Below are 17,993 nucleotides of genomic sequence, written 5' to 3'. Positions count from 1 at the left end.
ATTGAACTCGCATGTGATGGGATAAAGCCCCCTGGTCATGGGATAAAAAATCAAGATGTTTACACTCACTAAAATTATGACAAAACAGAGCAACAGAAAAAGATATGTGTATATATATATATATATATATATATATATATATATATATATATATATATATATATATATATATATATGTGTGTGTGTGTGTGTGTGTGTGTGTTTGCGTCCCTGTCCCAACAGTAGTGTTTGGATGCCAGGTCCCATGATAAATCAGGCCGATACTTCGCTTTGATTATAGCTAATTCAAGCCCAATACTGTTAAAGGCGCACTGCAGACCTCTGCTCTAGTCATTTTAGATGTCACGTCTGGAATTGCCTTTAACATTGTCCGTTTTGGTTAGCTGAAGATAGGTTATAGCCTGAAAGTTTGTTTGTTTTCTTGTTATTTTGTTCTTGATTTGTGTGAAACCAATGTACGTATTGATATTTGTTCAATGTTATAATTTTAAGACTAAAACGATATCAATTGGTTTAAAATAAGATTATACTTCAGTTGCCATGGAGACAAAATAAAAACAATATAATATTTACCTGTGGTTACTTTTGGAATCCTGCACCTCTGATTCTAATGCCGCTACCCTTTGTTTAAGTTCCTCCTTTCTGGCAGATGATCTGTCTAGCAAATCCTGGAGATTCCATGGGATGGAAGAATGTATGAATTGAACAATTTGACGATGGGAAAATTATTATCTTAAATTATACAATAACGATGAGTCTTTAATTAAAAAAAGAACAAAAACAAACAACCCCCCCCCAAAAAAAAAACAAAACAAAAAAAAAAAAAGAGCATTTATATAAAGCACTATCGACTAAACGTGCTCAAAGCGCTTTGTCGAGTAACATTCAGAAAAAGTGTGGAGCGGGCACTTGTATCAATAATGATGAGAAAAATAGGGTATGGAGAAGTGCCAGATGAAAACAGAGAATAAAAAGTCACTGGGTCAGTGGCAAACTCAGGATCCAAATATCACGACACCCTCCGCCAGGCCGGGAGAGAGAGGAAAGCGAGAGGTCCTACAACCAACTGAGCTATCCAGCCACTGGTACTGGTATGGCTTTCAAACTTAGTACCAATCATGCGCCCCTCTCTCACGACTACCCATGAGGCTGGCTAACTAATCCCGCGAACTTCCTACACTGGGCGAGACAATTAAGCTATCCGCCATTCTCTGTATGAATCATGAAACAAGACTAAGACATGGTAATATATAAACATAAAGAACACACATGGAATAGCTTCGATATTTTGTTGAATAAAAGTTCGCGGCGTTTGTTACCCAGCCTCATTGTGGTTCCCACGGTAGCAAGCAATAGCTATTGTTCAGTTCAAGCTGTAGAAACCCGGATTAACTTCGGCTACTCGAGTCTCAAAGCTCTGATTGACTGTTTTATAGTTTACATATTTAATTATTGTTTTTTTTTTTGTTTTTTTTTTTTGGGGGGGGGGGGTAATATTACTGTATTTCTTTCTATAACCGTATTTTTTTTTAGACATTCGTCACAGCCAGCATACCCTCGAGTCATCCAGCGCTGTCTTTAGTTCTGCGACCTGGTCCTCCAGTTCCTTCTGTGAAGCTAGACTCTCCTCTCTCGTCTCTCGGATCGTGTTGTCTCTCTCTACCATGGCCTATCAATAAATAACATGTTTAGAATACTCCTGATAATCATCATTTATCGTGAGGTAACTTTCAGAATCTTCTAAGTCACATTCAGAGACAAAAATGGGGTAATATTCTCAAGAAATATATTGTGGACACCTTAGAATCATCAGAGAAAATTTGAAGATTCAAAACATTCAGGACATTGTTCTATGGGGCGTATTTCTCTCTTTAAAAGTCACTAAATAGAAGGGAAATAAAGGTGCAGTTTTCTCTAAATTTAAATGATAAAAATGCGACTTGCCATGTGTTGTAAGCGACGTGAACATAATTGCAGGTCTGATAACCGGACGCAATTACGGCCTCGTTTTAACATTGTTGTAATGGATAATATTTTGCGTCGGTTTGAGAGTATTTCCATTACAACAATGAGACCATAACAATTTGGGTTATCAGACCTGCAAATGAGTACACGTCGGTTGAAAGTCATCTCCTCGCATGAGAATAAAAGTCAAAACAAGATGAATATTTCACCCAAGTAAATAATTTACGTAGCGCTTTATGAAATTAGTTCCATAACAAGCCATAATTATAAAATATGGAATCAAATTTTGATTTCATACAATGCGAATGATCTATTATCAACTTCGCCATTATTGTTATCATCATCATCATCATCATCATTATTATTATTATTATTATTATTATTATTATTATTATTATTATTATTATTTTATTATTATTATTTATTATTATCATCTATTATTATTATTATTATTATTATTATTATTATTATTATTATTATTATTATTATATCGTCACTTATTTAGTATTTTCCCCACCTCTTTTAGTTTCCGTATCGTCTCTGTCTGGTCCTCAATCATCTTGGTTTTGATCTTCACAGAGTCGGCCTCTCGCTTAATGAAGGGAGATAAATAGAAGAACAGTTAGTCATTTTCTAAATCGGTGAGTTACCTCCCCTCCCATGCAAACCCGCCACAATCCACCTCTTGACTAAACTAATGAAACTACACTATGCAAAAAGCGCACTTTCATGGATGCACAGTGAAATCCTTCATTTCATTTGTTTCCAAATGGTCATTCGATTCTAAATCTCAATTTATACACCTCAGGCCATTCAATACCGTTTATAAACTGGGTACGTTGAAAAACAAAACAAAAACAACAACAAAAAGACAAAAAAAAAAAAAAAAAAAAAAACCCTAAAAAACCCCAACAAAACAAACCAAAACTAAAAAATTAAAAAAACAAAAAAACAAAAAACAAAACAAAAACTAAACAAAACAAAACAAACAAACAAACAACACATTTAAAAAAGAACATTTTGGTTCGAAAAATCGAGCGATTAAGATAATCCTCATCTTATCCAATATCTTAATGAGTTTTCAATTTTTTTTAGGGTTTAACGCACCAAAAGAAAAAGAAGGAAAAAAAATGAGACCGTCAAAAATGTCTAGATCTACAATTAAAAAAAAAAAAAGTAGATTCCAAGATCACACCACAATATTAATGTACACGTACTTAGCTTGAGATCAACTAAAAGTCTCGCCAAGACACAAGCAGAGGGTCTCACTGAGAGGAAAAAGAATACCCTAAAAAAAACCCCGGCCCTCAAGAGCCATTAGGCCCATAGAGCCTGAGTTTATCCCGGGTTTCATAGCGTGAAACGGACAAATACTATTGCTTGCTACCCTTAGGATACTTAGGATAGGACACTAGTCTATCATAACGTGTTTCCGCCAGATCACTGCTGGGTGGACGAAGGGGTCTGAAAAGAATCTCGACTTCGCCTGGAGCCCGGGATCGATCGCGGTCCCTCTGAGTGTGAAATGAATGCTCAACCAACTAATTTATCGGACCCCCCCCCCCCCCCCGAGAATGCACTCAATTGCTTAAACTTCATTAATACTTTCAAAACAAAATATAACAGTACATAGGAGAGGGATGATCTACAAGGGTAAAATATCATCTCCCAAAACCATAATTTGACTGTTTCCCTCCACTCCAAGCCATGGATTCGGCAATGGCCAGGACAAAACCAAGTAATCTCATTCCAAGACACAACCATAAAGCAAGTTGGAAAACGGAGATATTTATAGGGGGATAGAAGACATAGCAAGTGACCTCCTTGCCCACTATGGGAGGCTCCTTGTTGCTCACTATGGGGTGACAAAAGACCCCATCCAGTTACAAAAACATTCAAGTAAATGTCTTGTTTGAGACGTAAAAGTCCCACCTTGGTACAGGCACGTGATCTCATCAAAAGGGGTCCACTCAAAATGTTAACAGACTATAATACTACTAAACGTGACACAGTATGTGCTTATTTGGTTGGCTATGTTTATGTGTGGCTATGTGGTCTAGTGGTATGACACTCGCTTTCGGATTGGAAGGTCCTGGGTTCGAGCCCCGCTCGGCGCATAGTTGAGTCCTTGGAAAAGACTCTTTACTCACATTCTCTCACCGTACTCAGGTGTAAAATGAGTACCTGGCCGTTAACAGCGTTGTCGCTGTCCAAAAAATTGTAATAACGTCTAAAATGCGTCCTGTCCCGTCCTACATGTTGAGTATTGCTGATGGCCAGGGACCCCTTGCTTTGAGCACGTTTAGTGGATATTGCTCTATATAAAAGCTCATTATATTTTTTTATTTATTTGGTTAATATTTCATATACTGTTTTTAAAAACAACGGCAGAATATATGCGAAACTATTACAATAATAATGATATGAAACAGAGATAAGATTAACATGAACAAGAAAATCTTCTCTCGTGAAAAATACATACATTTGAATGTCTCAATCCCAGGGACAAAACACAAAATCGCCTCATTCCATTACAAGACCAGTACAAGGCTACAAAGGACATAGAAAGGACAACAGAAGACACAGCAAGTGATCCCCCCCACCTTTCCAAACATACGATTCTCAAGGGAAGTCATGGGTCCCCATCTAAACGAACAGAACGCAAGTCTCGGTCCCATCCAACTACATCATAAACAGTCTAATGAGTTATTGAAATGTGTTTCAAACTCCTTCTAAGCTCCACGAAACAATGGAGTAAGGAACAAAAATGTGATGCCAAAACACTGGTTTCAATCTCATTGGAAGTGTAAAACCATTCTTCCGAAGAGCTGGATACAAACCTTATGTAATTTATCTTCTGGTTTCAGAGTGATGGCATCATATTTTCTATCCTTAATAATATCCTGGTCGTCAATAAAGATCATCAACCCTCGCTCTTTTACGTTCTGTATTCCCATGAATCTGCCTACACACCCTGCTGCTAAAATGATTCACCAAATTATTCAATATGTAACCTATTCATTATTAGTCCTCTGCAGGACTGGTTAGATACACATTTTCAAGGAGTTTGGAACAGGAAGAGTAGAAGATGTGACGTCACAACTTATTTGCCCTCTTGAACCAAGTTGACTAGCATGTGACCGGGTGGGTGACAATGATAGCAAGGCTCTGACCCCTAGCGCTGTGTCTATGGGAAAGACATTGTACATGCATTACCCCAATCGACTCAGATGTGAATAGGCAATAACGTTTGGTTCCAAATTATGACCAAACTGATGGGAATAATGAAGCATTGCGAAGAACACTAAGCATGGTAAGCCCGTGAAACGCGCTATACAAACGCTAATAACTGATTTCTGCTTATGAATACTAGATAGACACCTAGATCCACCCACATCCAACATCGCTTGACTTGGCTACAAGACAAGGAAGAAACCTTACCGATGAGCCTCGGATAATGCATGTTGGAGACTTTGCCTAAAAAAAATCGATCCTGGCAATTTCCTATTATTCCGTAATTGTCCATTTTAACGCACTCAACCCTAACACCGACTATATCCGTAGTTTACCCGGGTTACTTTTACCCCCATGTCTATTTATTACAATTTTCTGAGACAAATTATAGGCATAGTAGCAAAGCTAATGTTTTTAAAAAAGTTTTTGATGGTTAATGGTAGTTGAATAAAACTATCTATGTACACATGTTCATTTTAATACACTTTTTCCAATATTGAAAAGTTAGCAAAAATCTCTAGGATTGAGTGAGTTAACCTTATAACCGTAAGAAGCACTAAATTTCCTTGATCAGAATTCCGGCTACAGTAAGACCTCCTTACACCGCCATGTTTAGGACCCGGGACTATTGGCATAATAATAATATTATAACGGTAAACATAATGATTTGGTGGTGTGACGAATAGATATGCCATTATTTTTTATCACTGTCGCTGTGTGTATGTGCTATTATATGTGTGTATGTGTGTGTGTGTTTGTGTGTGTGTGTATGTGTATGTGTGAGTTAGATAGATGTGTGTTTTTATAATATGTGAGTGTGTTTGTGTCCGTCTGTCCCAATGTGTGTTGTGTTTGTGTCTGTTTTTATATATATATTAAAACGGCGATTGCAACACTTATAGGTCATTTCAGCGCCAGTAAATAGGAAGTAGATAGAAAAGTAAAAAGGTTTATAGTCAGTTCCAAGTATCGTGCGCACGGAATATCGAAAATTCCTCCAAAGTTACAAAACGTGATGCCCTGATTTTTGCATGCGGCTTATATTTTAAGTGACATTTTGAATACCGATAGTGTTAGACTAAATAATGCATTCATTCAATAGATAGAATGAAATTTCGTCACTCAAGTCTTTGTTATAATTGGCTTCAACAGTCACGACGTCACTTCCCTCGTAATGACGCATAGTAACTTAGTAACTGGCTCTAAACTATCGGAACAATGGCGGACGCCCTTATGAAATACTTCTCCAACGAGCAAAAAAGTGTATCCAGAGGAGAAAAACATAAATATGATCATGTTTTGACTTTTAGACATTCTGATCCCATGACATGTGAAAAAGTTCTAGCCAGCATGAAGAATAAAAAGTACCGATTTTCTTTGTTTAGAACCAAACTGCTGGTTACTAGGCGGACGTGACATCAGACTTGAATCCTATTGGCGGATTAAAAGTAATAAAGACAAAGCCGCGTGATGTCAACTTTAGTCGTTCCATACCGACTCTCTCTTTTCCTACTTCTTAAAACTTCTCATTCCGGTGACTTCTAAGTGCAAAGAAGAATGTATTTTATCGTTTTCAAATATACTTCAGAATACAACGGGCCTTCGTGGAACCGGAGTTTATCCCGCTTTCGAAAGAGCGAAACGTACAATAGCAGTTGCTTGTTACATTTTGGATAGGACGCTAGTCTATCGCAATGTAATTTCCGCCATATCTAACAGGACTATCAACCCAATCACTGCTGATTGAACAAGGGGTGGGGGGGTCCGAAAAAAAATCTCGACATCACCGGGGAATAGATATCGGTCCCTTTGCGTGAAAAACGAGTGCTCTACCAAATGAGCTATCGGGACCCCCTTAAATATTCAATAATATGGAGGATTGAATCAGTTTGAAATAACATAATCACTTTGTAGACATAAGAGAAGAGAGAAATGGCTTTCTTGTTGATAAAATTCATGGTTATATTTATATGATTATTTTAAGCGTACTTTCTCGGGAAATTGGCGGCGTCTATAAATACTTTTATTTTATTATTATTTTTAAAAATTATGTTTCTATTGGTTGAGTGGACTTAAGTGGGATGGGTTTTCTTTGTGCGTATGTGTGTGCGTGTGTAAGTGTGTGTGCGTGTGTGTGTGTGTGTGAGCGAGAGAGAGAGAGAGAGAGAGAGAGAGAGAGAGAGAGAGAGAGAGAGAGAGAGAGAGAGAGAGTTCACTGACATTTGCGACATAAAAACGTATCGAATTTTAAGTCGACTTTAATTCGATAAAACTTCGATAATAATTAGTTGACCTCCAAGAGTATAATGTAGAAACTGTTTGGGATATGCTTCATACATCGGAAGTAAGTGGGTGACTGGAGATGGAATGGCAAAGAGGACACATTTTTCTACTAATTGACAAGGTTAATTTGAATTTACTTTTCATTTTTAAAAATTTAATGTTGTCATAATGTAATGTAAAACTTTCAGTCGTAGTTCCAACACGTACTCTCTCTCTTTCTCTCTCTCTCTCTCTCTCTCTCTCTCTCTCTCTCTCTCTCTCTCTTTCTTTCTTTCTTTCTTTCTTTCTCTCTCTCACACACTCTCACGCTCACACATAAAGGGACATACTTAAATATTCATAACTCGGGGCATGTTGATTCTTCATCAATCCACAGCATTATTATCTCGACTATTATTCTCCTATAATATAATGTAATATAATTTATATTAATATGCCCTACTCTGGATTTTGGTCAGAAAACTCGTCCTTCAAATATCGATCGATTAAAATGACCCTTATCTTGCTAAAAACTCTTACTTTGCAGTATGCTAAAATACGGATAATTTGTATTTCTCTCTATCTTATATATATTAATATCTATTAATATTGTATTTACGCAAAAAGAATGGACAATGAATTCGGAGATCATACCTACAGTGAAAACACATTTGTTTTTTTTTGTTTTTTGTTTTTTGTTTTTTTTTCTAAATAATACGGACCACATTATATTTAAAAAAAAAAAAACAATTTAAAAACTTGAGCTCTCAATATCCACTAAACGTGTTCAACGTGCGTTACAAAGGCTCCCGACAGTAAAACTTAACATGCAGGACGAAGCATGACGCCTGTTAGTGTTAGGCGATATTACAAATTACATTAAGTACAAAGACAACGCTGTTAATGACCAGATACTAATTTTACACCCGAGTACGGTGAGAGAATGCGAGTAAATAGCCTTTTCCAATGAATCAACTAAGCGCTACTCGAACCCAGGGTCTTCCGATCCGAAGGCGAGTGTCTTACCACAAGACCACGACATAGCCGTACAAGAAGAGCAGCGTATCCCATCGTAAAGTTATGGCCTGACACTGACCAAAAAAATGACGTCAAAATGCCAGACTTTTGCCACAAAAGAACACAAATCGTGAGTTGTATTCAATAGTTCAACCAATGGGACCACTTGTTTCCATGAGCTCTACTAACGACAACTCACTGGGCGGTGCAAAAACCAAATAATGACGTCAAACTGCCAGTCCTTTTGGATTTCAGTGTCAGGCTATAGATAGTATGCGCTTGGCTAAGAAGCTTATAACATTGCCATCCGGAAGTATAACGGACCAACACACAAAACTGTGTGTATCCATGAACGTTTATAGTCAGGTTAATACAGTTCAGTGAGCATTACTCATAAACGCGGATGGCAAAAAAAAAAAAAAAAAAAAAAAAAAAAACAATGACAAAGACCTGAGTGACGTCATCTTCGAACTATCTATAACATAACGATGGCTACGATCCCACGCCCTCATAATATTCGATGTCTACTACGGCTGTTTTAATCAACTGGTCTGACGTCAGAATAGGTTATAGCAGCTGCTGTCTAGGAAATTGTCTTAAATTTGGAACTCAAAAATAAGCAGAGTGGGCGGCATGCACCAGGGAATGGAATGATAAAACATGGATAATTCGTATTTATCTTTATTTTCTATATTCTATTATACGCAAAACGAACGGAAATTGAATTCGGAGATCGTCGTGGCTATAGATAGAATGAATTTGACGTCACTCGGGTCTTCTTCATTATTGTTTTTTGCCATCCACGTTTATGTATAATTCTCACTTAACTGTATTATCCAGACTGTAAAAGTTCATGGTTACACGTAGTTTTGTGTTGGTCCGTTATACTTCCGGATGGCAATGTTGTGAGCTTCTTAGCCAAGCGCATTCTATCTAGATATGGTGAAAACAAAATTATCTTTTTTTTTCTTCGAAACACAATACAGATATCATTTTTTAATTATTGAAAAAGAAAATGAAAATGACAGAGTTGCCAACCTACAATTAAGGAGAGAAGTCGTGACGTCACACCTTCTAATCTTCCGGTTCCAAAATCATAGGAAGTGTTATGTAACTAGTTCTTCAGAGGACTAATAATGAATAGGTTATATCTCTCCGGTGGATCATATGACCTTGTCGCGGTCGGAGGGCTTGCGTGTCTCGATGATCGTAAGTGAGAGGCCAGACCAAGAATGATCTACAACGGTCAGCATCGTCAACAAGGAAGGAAGAAGGGAGGAAATCAACCGTCGAGTTCAGCTTCCCCTAGTCCACACCCTTGGGTGTGGGTGTTGTCCACGACGTGGGGGAGGGGTGAAAAGGGACTGACTCTCTACAGGACATCCTCCCGGATTCCCAACTTAGACCATCTGACCACGGGTAGATGGAGCTCGTCATCGGGGGACCGACATCCATCTAAGAGAAGGACACTCTGAGCAAAAACCCGGACAGATGGAGTTCGTAAACGGGGGGACCGCAATCCATCTAAGAGAAGGACACTCCGAACAAAAACCCGGACAGATCGAGTTCGCTAACAGGGGACCGCAATCGATCTAGGAGAAGGACACTCTGAAGCAAAACCGCCACTGTCTTGTGGACAGACCTTGGATGGTCAAAGGCTAAGGAAGCAAATCCTGAAAAACAGCACGCCGAAGACAGAGCAGCGGGGCCGGAAGGCGCAAATATCACAGGAAACTGGAAACTGCCACTGCATGCTTAAATCCCAATATGACACGTCACAATAATCAAATCCGATGTGGTGCGAAGCCCGTGGAATCCCGCCGGACGGGCCTAGTGCCGGGCCTCAATGGCCCACCCAAGCGATCTGGTGGTACCTTGACTTCATCTTGCGGAACCAGGGGAGGAGGATCAAGGTTACATGCGACTGGAACACCAAACACAATTAAAATCCTCCAATGGAATGCTGAGGGCGTTGCGAAGAAGAAAATAGCCCTTGAAAAGAGACTCAAAGAGCAGGACATCAAAATTGCCTGCATTCAAGAAACTCACCTCACGGACAAAATGAGATTTGCCATCAGAGGGTACCAGGTAATAAGGCATGATAGAAAGGATCACAAAGGAGGCGTGATGACATTAGTAAAAAACGACTACCCCACCGCAGGCATAAAAATTGATACACAAGAGCAATCAGAAATACAGCAAATTAAAGTATGTATCGGAAAGAAAGAACTCCTGATTTTTAACTGCTATTGCCCACCAAACAAAGAGCTTCATTTAGACAAGATAAAAATCCAGGAAGAAAGATGTCTGGTACTAGGGGACTTTAACAGTCACTCTCAAAGCTGGGGATATGGAGATATGGACAAACGTGGTGAAACAGTAGAAAAGTGGCAAATTGAAACAAAACTTCAACTATTGTATGACGATGAAGATGAGGACACATATTTCTCAAGAGCGTGGAAAACCACATCTACCCCAGATCTTACGTTTGCCACAGATGATATAGCAAAGACTATAAATAGAACAGTACAGCCCCAACTGGGTGGTAGTGACCATAGGCCAATCATCACAAACCTCTATCATCAAAATGAAAACAAAACACAAACCATCCCAAGATGGAACTACAAAAGAGCAAAATGGGAAAGCTTTGAACAACTTACAGACAGCCACTGCAAAAACATAAACTGTAAAACCAAGAATGTCAACAAAAGTGCAAAAGAACTGACAAAGGCCATCCTAAAAGCAGCAAAAGAAAGTATCCCAAGGGGAGCAAGAAAAAATTATATACCACTCTGGACAGACGATCTTAATCAGTTAAGTAATGAAGTATCGGAAACAAGAGAAAAGGCTGAAGCAGACCCTGTGATGACAATATTGCAGCATATAAAGAGGCAGAAGCTACCTTTAAAAAAGAAATGGCAACGACATCCAAAAATGGCATGGAAAGAAAAAACGCATAGCCTTAACTTCGAAAAAGATGGAAATAAACTTTGGAAACTTACAAAAGCCCTAAATAGAGAACCGAACCACTACGCCCCTCCAGCGTTGGAAAAAGAAGGAGAACTTGTCAGTCCACAACAAGCTGCAGACCTATTCATGGAGCAGTTCAAAAAAATTAGTGACATCACAATAGAAAAAGAACTGAAGAAAAGAGTTAGAAAAGAATGCAGAAAACAAAAAAAGGAACTTAAGGAAGCCATAGATGAAGTAATGACAAAGAAGCTAACTATGGAAGAACTAGAAAGCTCTCTCAAAGTGTTAAAAACAAAGAAATCGCCAGGCCCAGACGAAGTAACAAATGAGATGCTTATCCATCTTGGAAAGACAGCGAAAAAGAAGCTATTACAACTCTACAACAGCACTTGGAAAACTGGTAAAATACCAGATATATGGAAAAAGGCTTTTATTGTCCCAATTAAGAAAGAAGAAAAACAAGCAAATGAAGCCGCAAATTACCGACCTATAAGTCTTACAAGCTGCATGTGCAAGCTGATAGAAAGAATTATCAACTCCAGACTGATGTGGTATCTTGAAAACTATAATGTGCTTATAAATGAACAAGCTGGTTTCAGAAGACACAGGAGTACTGAAAATCAAGTAACCTACATATCCCAAGAAATAGAAGACTCGTTTCAGGATGGAAAGAAAAAAATTGTGGTATGGGTGGACTTTGAAAAAGCATTCGACAAAGTGTGGAAAAAAGGTCTGGTATATAAACTACAAAAATCAAAAGTATCCCATAACATGCTCAACTGGATAGAAAACTACCTAAAAAAAGAAAGGCAAGAGTAACAACACAAGGTCACAAAAGTAGAGAAGCAAAACTAAAACATGGAGTCCCACAAGGTGGAGTACTATCACCTACACTATTTCTTCTCTATGTAAATGATATAAGAGAAACACTATGTCGAGGAGTGAAAATGTCGATGTACGCAGATGACCTAGCTCTGATTAGCTCTGACCAAAACTTAATCAAGGCACAACACAGGATGCAAATCACACTGGATAATATCAAAGAATGGACTGACAACTGGGCGATGAAAATAAATGCAGTGAAGACAAAGTTCACAATATCTAGCTTCTCCCCAAAAGATGAAAAAGCAAAGCTACGTATAGAAGACCATGAATTGGAAAAAGACGACGCACCAAAATACCTAGGAGTCCATTTTGACCCAAGACTAACATGGAAAAATCAAATCAGCAACAGTCATAAAGTTGGGGTAAAGCGAACACAACTCTTGAAAAAACTAGCTGGAACAACTTGGGGAGCTAGCTCCGATATACTGAAACAAACTTACACAGGATATGTGAGACCAGCGCTAGAATACGGGATATCTGCATGGGGAAACTGCTCCAAAACTCAAATGGAAAAACTGGACAAAGTGCAAAACAGCAACATGAGGATAATAAGTGGAGGAATGAAATCGACACCGATTCATGCAATGGAAACCATAACAGGACTTACATCTCTATCAGAAAGAAGGGAATCAAAAATTTTGAAACAATACACAGACGTGAAAACAATGACGCTAGAGCGCAACAAAAGAAAACTAGGCGGCTGAAAAGATCACACTTTATTGAAAGAGCCAAGCAAATTGAAAAAAGATCACGAACTTGACGAAATAATGACCCAAAAACGCAAAGCAAATATCAGAGTACCAATTTGGAAACGGCAAAATCACTTGAAAATCAAGACTTCCGTTGGTGACATTTCAACAAAACAAAAACACGGCGAAGAAATCAAGAAGTCTGTACAGAAGTGCATAGATCAAAACTACCCTGAAAAAAAATGGACAAGAATCTATACAGATGGTTCATGCAATAAAGAACACACGTGCGGGGGCCTGGGAGTGCACATCGAGTACACAAATGGTCAACAAAAGGAGATCAGCAAACCGACTGGTACTCGCACTTCAATCTACAAGTCAGAGGCAGATGCAATCCATGAAGCTGTTAAGCAAATCCTCTCAGAAAATGAAAAGCCAAGACACATAGTGATTTTAACAGATGCTAAGAAAATTCTGGAGGATATAATGATGTCCTTTGCGGATGATATAGACGCCTTGGTGGAAGACCTCATGAAGCTAAGCAAGTTTACCAACATTGTACTGCAGTGGATTCCAGGACACTGTGGGATACTTGGAAATCAGATCGCTGACCAACTGGCAAAGGCAGGCAGTCGCATGCAGCAACCCTCCCCAATGTACTCAACAGGAGAAATTAACAAAATGGCCAAATTTATCCAGTCTCAGAGATGGAGAGAGAAGCACCCAGAATACAACATGAATGACCCAATCAAGGTGCTCAACAGAAAGGAACAGGTCATCATCTTCAGACTGAGAACTGGACACAACCAGTTAAAGGAACATATGTGGAGGATGTCCAGAGCAGGTTCCTCTGGACAATGTGACTGCGGACTTGAAAATGAAAATGGACATCATGTCCTAATGGAATGTCCAAGGTACAACCAGTTGAGAAGAAACTTCTGGCCTGATCCAACCACATACTCAAAGAAGCTGTACGGCAGTGAGGACGACCTCAGGACCACTGTGGGCTTCATTCACCAGACCGGACTGACCATGTGACGTGACGGGAACGAAGAAGAAGAAGAAGAATAGGTTATATTATATTGTATCAGTATTTATCATTGCTGTAGCATACCTATTTCAGTAGCAGGATGTATAGACAGATTCTTAGGATTACGGGACATAAAAGAGCGGGGATAGGATAATATTTATTGACGGTCAGCATATATTTAGGCTAGAAAATAAATTGTAATCACTCTGAAACCAGAAGATCATCTATACGCGGTATGTAGTCCTCCGGAAGAGTGGTGTTATACTTCCAATGAGAGTGGAACCAGTTTTTATTCTCTTTTGAAATTTAAAGGACAAAATAAGTCAAAAGGAAAGTTTCAGGATGACACCCTTCGTTGTCCAACAACAAGATGATAAAATGTATGTGAAAACGTAAACAATGGAGAGACGACACGAGAATGAAATCGACTGAGTATTGATAGCATGCATTTAAGTAAAACTTTCACCTGTTCGCTCGCCAGATCAATCTTACCGACACATAAAACTATCCGTAACCTTTAACGTTAAAATTTTGTAAGAGAGACTTGGGTGACAATCGATCACCCCATTGGCGGTCTAAAAACAATAACAACGAGCCGAGTGACGTCGTCTTCATTCAGTCTATGGAATGACTAAAGTTGACATTACGCAGCTCAGTGTCATTGTTTTTAAAACCGTCTGTTGAGTGATGATACATTCTCACTAAATTTTCTCCATCAGACTACACACGTCTTCTTTAAGGTTACACATCGTTGTGTGTGTGTGTGTGTGTGTGTGTGTGTGTGTGTGTGTGGGGTAATGATTGATCTGACGTGTGGAAAAGGTGAGTATTTTTCATAAACGCATACTATCGATGATAAAATGGAGAAGGTAAAGTTGCTGGGAAGAAAAGAAGAGGGAGACAGAGGATAAATTACACTGACAATCTGAACGGATGGATTGGTGGAGGAGGAACAGGAATCGAGCTATTGAGAAGATCTGAGGACATAATATAATGTTGGAGGAACATGATCGCCGATGTCTGCAACAGGCCTGGTATTTGATGATGATGATATAAACATCAAAATGATATGTCCTGGAATGTCCTGCCACATGACATAACGGACATTGAATGCTTGGAAACTTTTAAAACAGCTTTGATTTATTCAATATGCGACCACGTTTTTCAACCCACTCACCCAGCAACCCATTTACCAACTACTAGTCTATAATATATTTCAATCTGCGACCACGTTTTTCAACCCACTCACCCAGCAACCCATTTACCAACTACTCGTCTATAATATATTTCAATCTGCGACCACGTTTTTCAACCCACTCACCCAGCAACCCATTTACCAACTGCTCGCTCATATATTTCAAATCTGCATTGACCTTTTTTCAGCCATTCAAATCTGTTACTTTAATCCACTTTAACTCCAATTTGCCCTCGATGACTTTCGCTATTGATTGGACAAAGCGTATTCATTCTATTTTGTCAAACGATCCCATTCATTCTTTATCTGCAGAAAAAACTTAATGAACGTAGCGCAACAACAACAGGTAATGAACCGCGCTTGCTATGCCCCGACTTTGGAATGATATTTAATTAATGTCAGTGGACTTGAATAGCAACAATGAGAGCTTGAAAACTTTGGAAATGAAAATGAGAAAATGGATTAACTCTCTCCTTACCAGCTATTTTTAGAATTGTCCCCCAAAATTCACTCCCTCTCAACACAAAAATACTTTTCTTACTCAAAAAAAAAAAAAAAAAAGTAACAAGTGAGCTCTACAACACAGTATTTATAATAGCTGTAGTCAAAGCATTTCTTTAAATTTTGTGATGAACAAGAGAAATCAGAATGAGAAAATTGTCGGTTGCATCGTAACGAATGTGACGATTTTCCTATGGTTGGTAAGGAGAGGGTTAAAAGACACTCATAAAGTTTCAATCCATCCACTCGCCACCCATAACCTACTAGCTGGTCATCTATTTATTTGTGCAGCTATGTGGTCTTGTGGTATAACACTCGCTTTCGGATCGGAAGGTCCTGGGTTCGAGCCTCGCTCGGCGCATAGTTGAGTCCTTGGAAAAGACTCTTTACTCGCATTCTCTCACCGTACTCAGGTGTAAAATGAGTACCTGGCCTTTAACAGCGTTGTTTTTTTTTGTCCAAAAAAAGATAATATCGCCTAACAGGCGTCATGTCCCGTCCTACATGTTAAGTGTTGCTGTTGACCAGGGACACATTGTAAAGCCCTTTGAGCACGTTAAGTCGATATTGCCCTATATAAAAGCTCAATTTTTTAATATTTCAATTTGCGACGTCATATTTCAACACACGAACCCACCAACCCATCAACCAACTGCTCGTCTATTAATTTTAATCTGCTATGACGTTTTTCAACCGACCAACCCATCTACCAACTACTAGTCCATTTATTCAATCTGCGATAAAGTTTTTCACCCCACTCACCTACCAACCCATCTACCAACTGCACGTCTATATATTTCAATCTGCTACGACGTTTTTCAGCTCATTTATCCAGCTCCCATCTTCCTACCACTAATCTTTTTCTTCTTCTTCTTCTTGGTTTAAGACAAAAATCTTTCCCTTCACTGAATACATTAACGCTTTCCTTATCACCAATAGAGAAATCGTCACGTTCGTTACGATAAAATATCGTCTTTTTCTAGGCAAATATTTATTTGTTATTTTTTTCACAATTGAAGTATAAAACATTTTTTATATATACAAAATATTTTATTTCCCATTTTATTATATAAAAATATTTTTAGGGCAGAAAAACACGAAAAAAATCGAATTAAAATGAACTTCATACCGGTTGAAACTAAGACGCCATTTTGATTTTCTTCGCCGCCACTGTTCTCAGAGCTGAGACTGTCGAGCTGAAATTTGTCAAAATTAATAATAAAAACATGTCGGATTCAGATTCTGATGAATTATTTATATATCCATCAACTGATGAAAGAGACAGCGATTCGACAGAAGTTGATTCCGAAATTGAGTCAGATCAGGAGGATATAATCCCTACTCAAATGCTGACCCAGGTTTCCATTTTGTTGGAAATTTAACAAAAAGTTATTTCAAATTTCCTTGATCGTTGACCTGATTTGTAGAATTTCTATTATTTTCATATCCAGACAAAGTAAATAGTTTAGCTGACAATATAGGCCTAATCCTGTTTGAGGGAAAAACGTTCACAATTAGGTCCTTATAACGCTAGTGAAACTGTGATTAATCTTGGCTCCGGGGGTCGAAAAGTTTTGAAAGATAAATTGTACAATAAAGTCAAGCGTATAATATCTGTCAAGCTCTTTTGTTTGTCGTCATTGGTTATCTAGAGTCTAAACATGGACAGCGCTTTTAACAGTTTTAGATTGTGCGGCTATGTTGTCTAGTGGTATGACACTCGCTTTCGGATCGGAAGGTCCTGGGTTCGAGCCTCGCTCGGCGCATAGTTGAGTCCTTGGAAAAGACTCTTTACTCACATTCTCTCACCGTACTCAGATGTATAATGAGTACGTGGCAGTTTATAGAGTTGACTCTGTCCGAAAAAATTGTGACATTGCCTAACAGGCGTCATGTCTCGCCCTAAATGTTAAATGTTACTGTTGGCCAGGGGCCCCTTGTGTAAAGCGCTGTGAGCACATTTAGTGGATATTGCTCTATATAAAAGCTCAATTTTTAAAATAGATTGTATAGGAGCCCATTATTCTCTTTGACATCTACTCTCCCCATCTTTTATCGCCTGAAGGAGTCGAGCCATCATTTATATCAACATTAAGAAGGTGTAAATAATATAGAGCATTTCCATTAACGTGATCAACGCGCTTCATAATGCCTCGTGTATAATACGCCCAGCAGGCCATATTATTGGACTGTTTCCATTTCATAATTGTTACGTGTCATGTTTTTATTTTGTATTAGCATT

The 17,993-nt window shown here is 38.5% G+C and overlaps 1 protein-coding gene across 3 annotated transcripts in view; it reads right to left on the bottom strand.

Moving 5' to 3' along the window:
- Positions 1-17,993, bottom strand: part of LOC144977078 (leucine-rich repeat and coiled-coil domain-containing protein 1-like) — a 322,882-nt gene that overhangs the window by 3,484 nt on the left and 301,405 nt on the right. For all 3 annotated transcript variants that reach the window (XM_078921832.1, XM_078921833.1, XM_078921831.1), the window contains exons 21-23: positions 2,483-2,557; positions 1,556-1,669; positions 574-668 (exon numbers count right to left, since the gene is read on the bottom strand). In XM_078921832.1, the coding sequence (XP_078777958.1) occupies positions 574-668; positions 1,556-1,669; positions 2,483-2,557 (284 nt within the window). The remainder of the gene's footprint in view (positions 1-573; positions 669-1,555; positions 1,670-2,482; positions 2,558-17,993) is intronic.

Source organism: Berghia stephanieae, chromosome 7 (assembly GCF_034508935.2).
Source record: "Berghia stephanieae isolate SIO BIC M18660-M18661 chromosome 7, UCSD_Bste_1.3, whole genome shotgun sequence".
NCBI lineage: Eukaryota > Metazoa > Mollusca > Gastropoda > Nudibranchia > Aeolidiidae > Berghia > Berghia stephanieae.
Note: the sequence above shows the minus strand (reverse complement) of the source record. Positions and strands in the feature narration are given on the sequence as shown.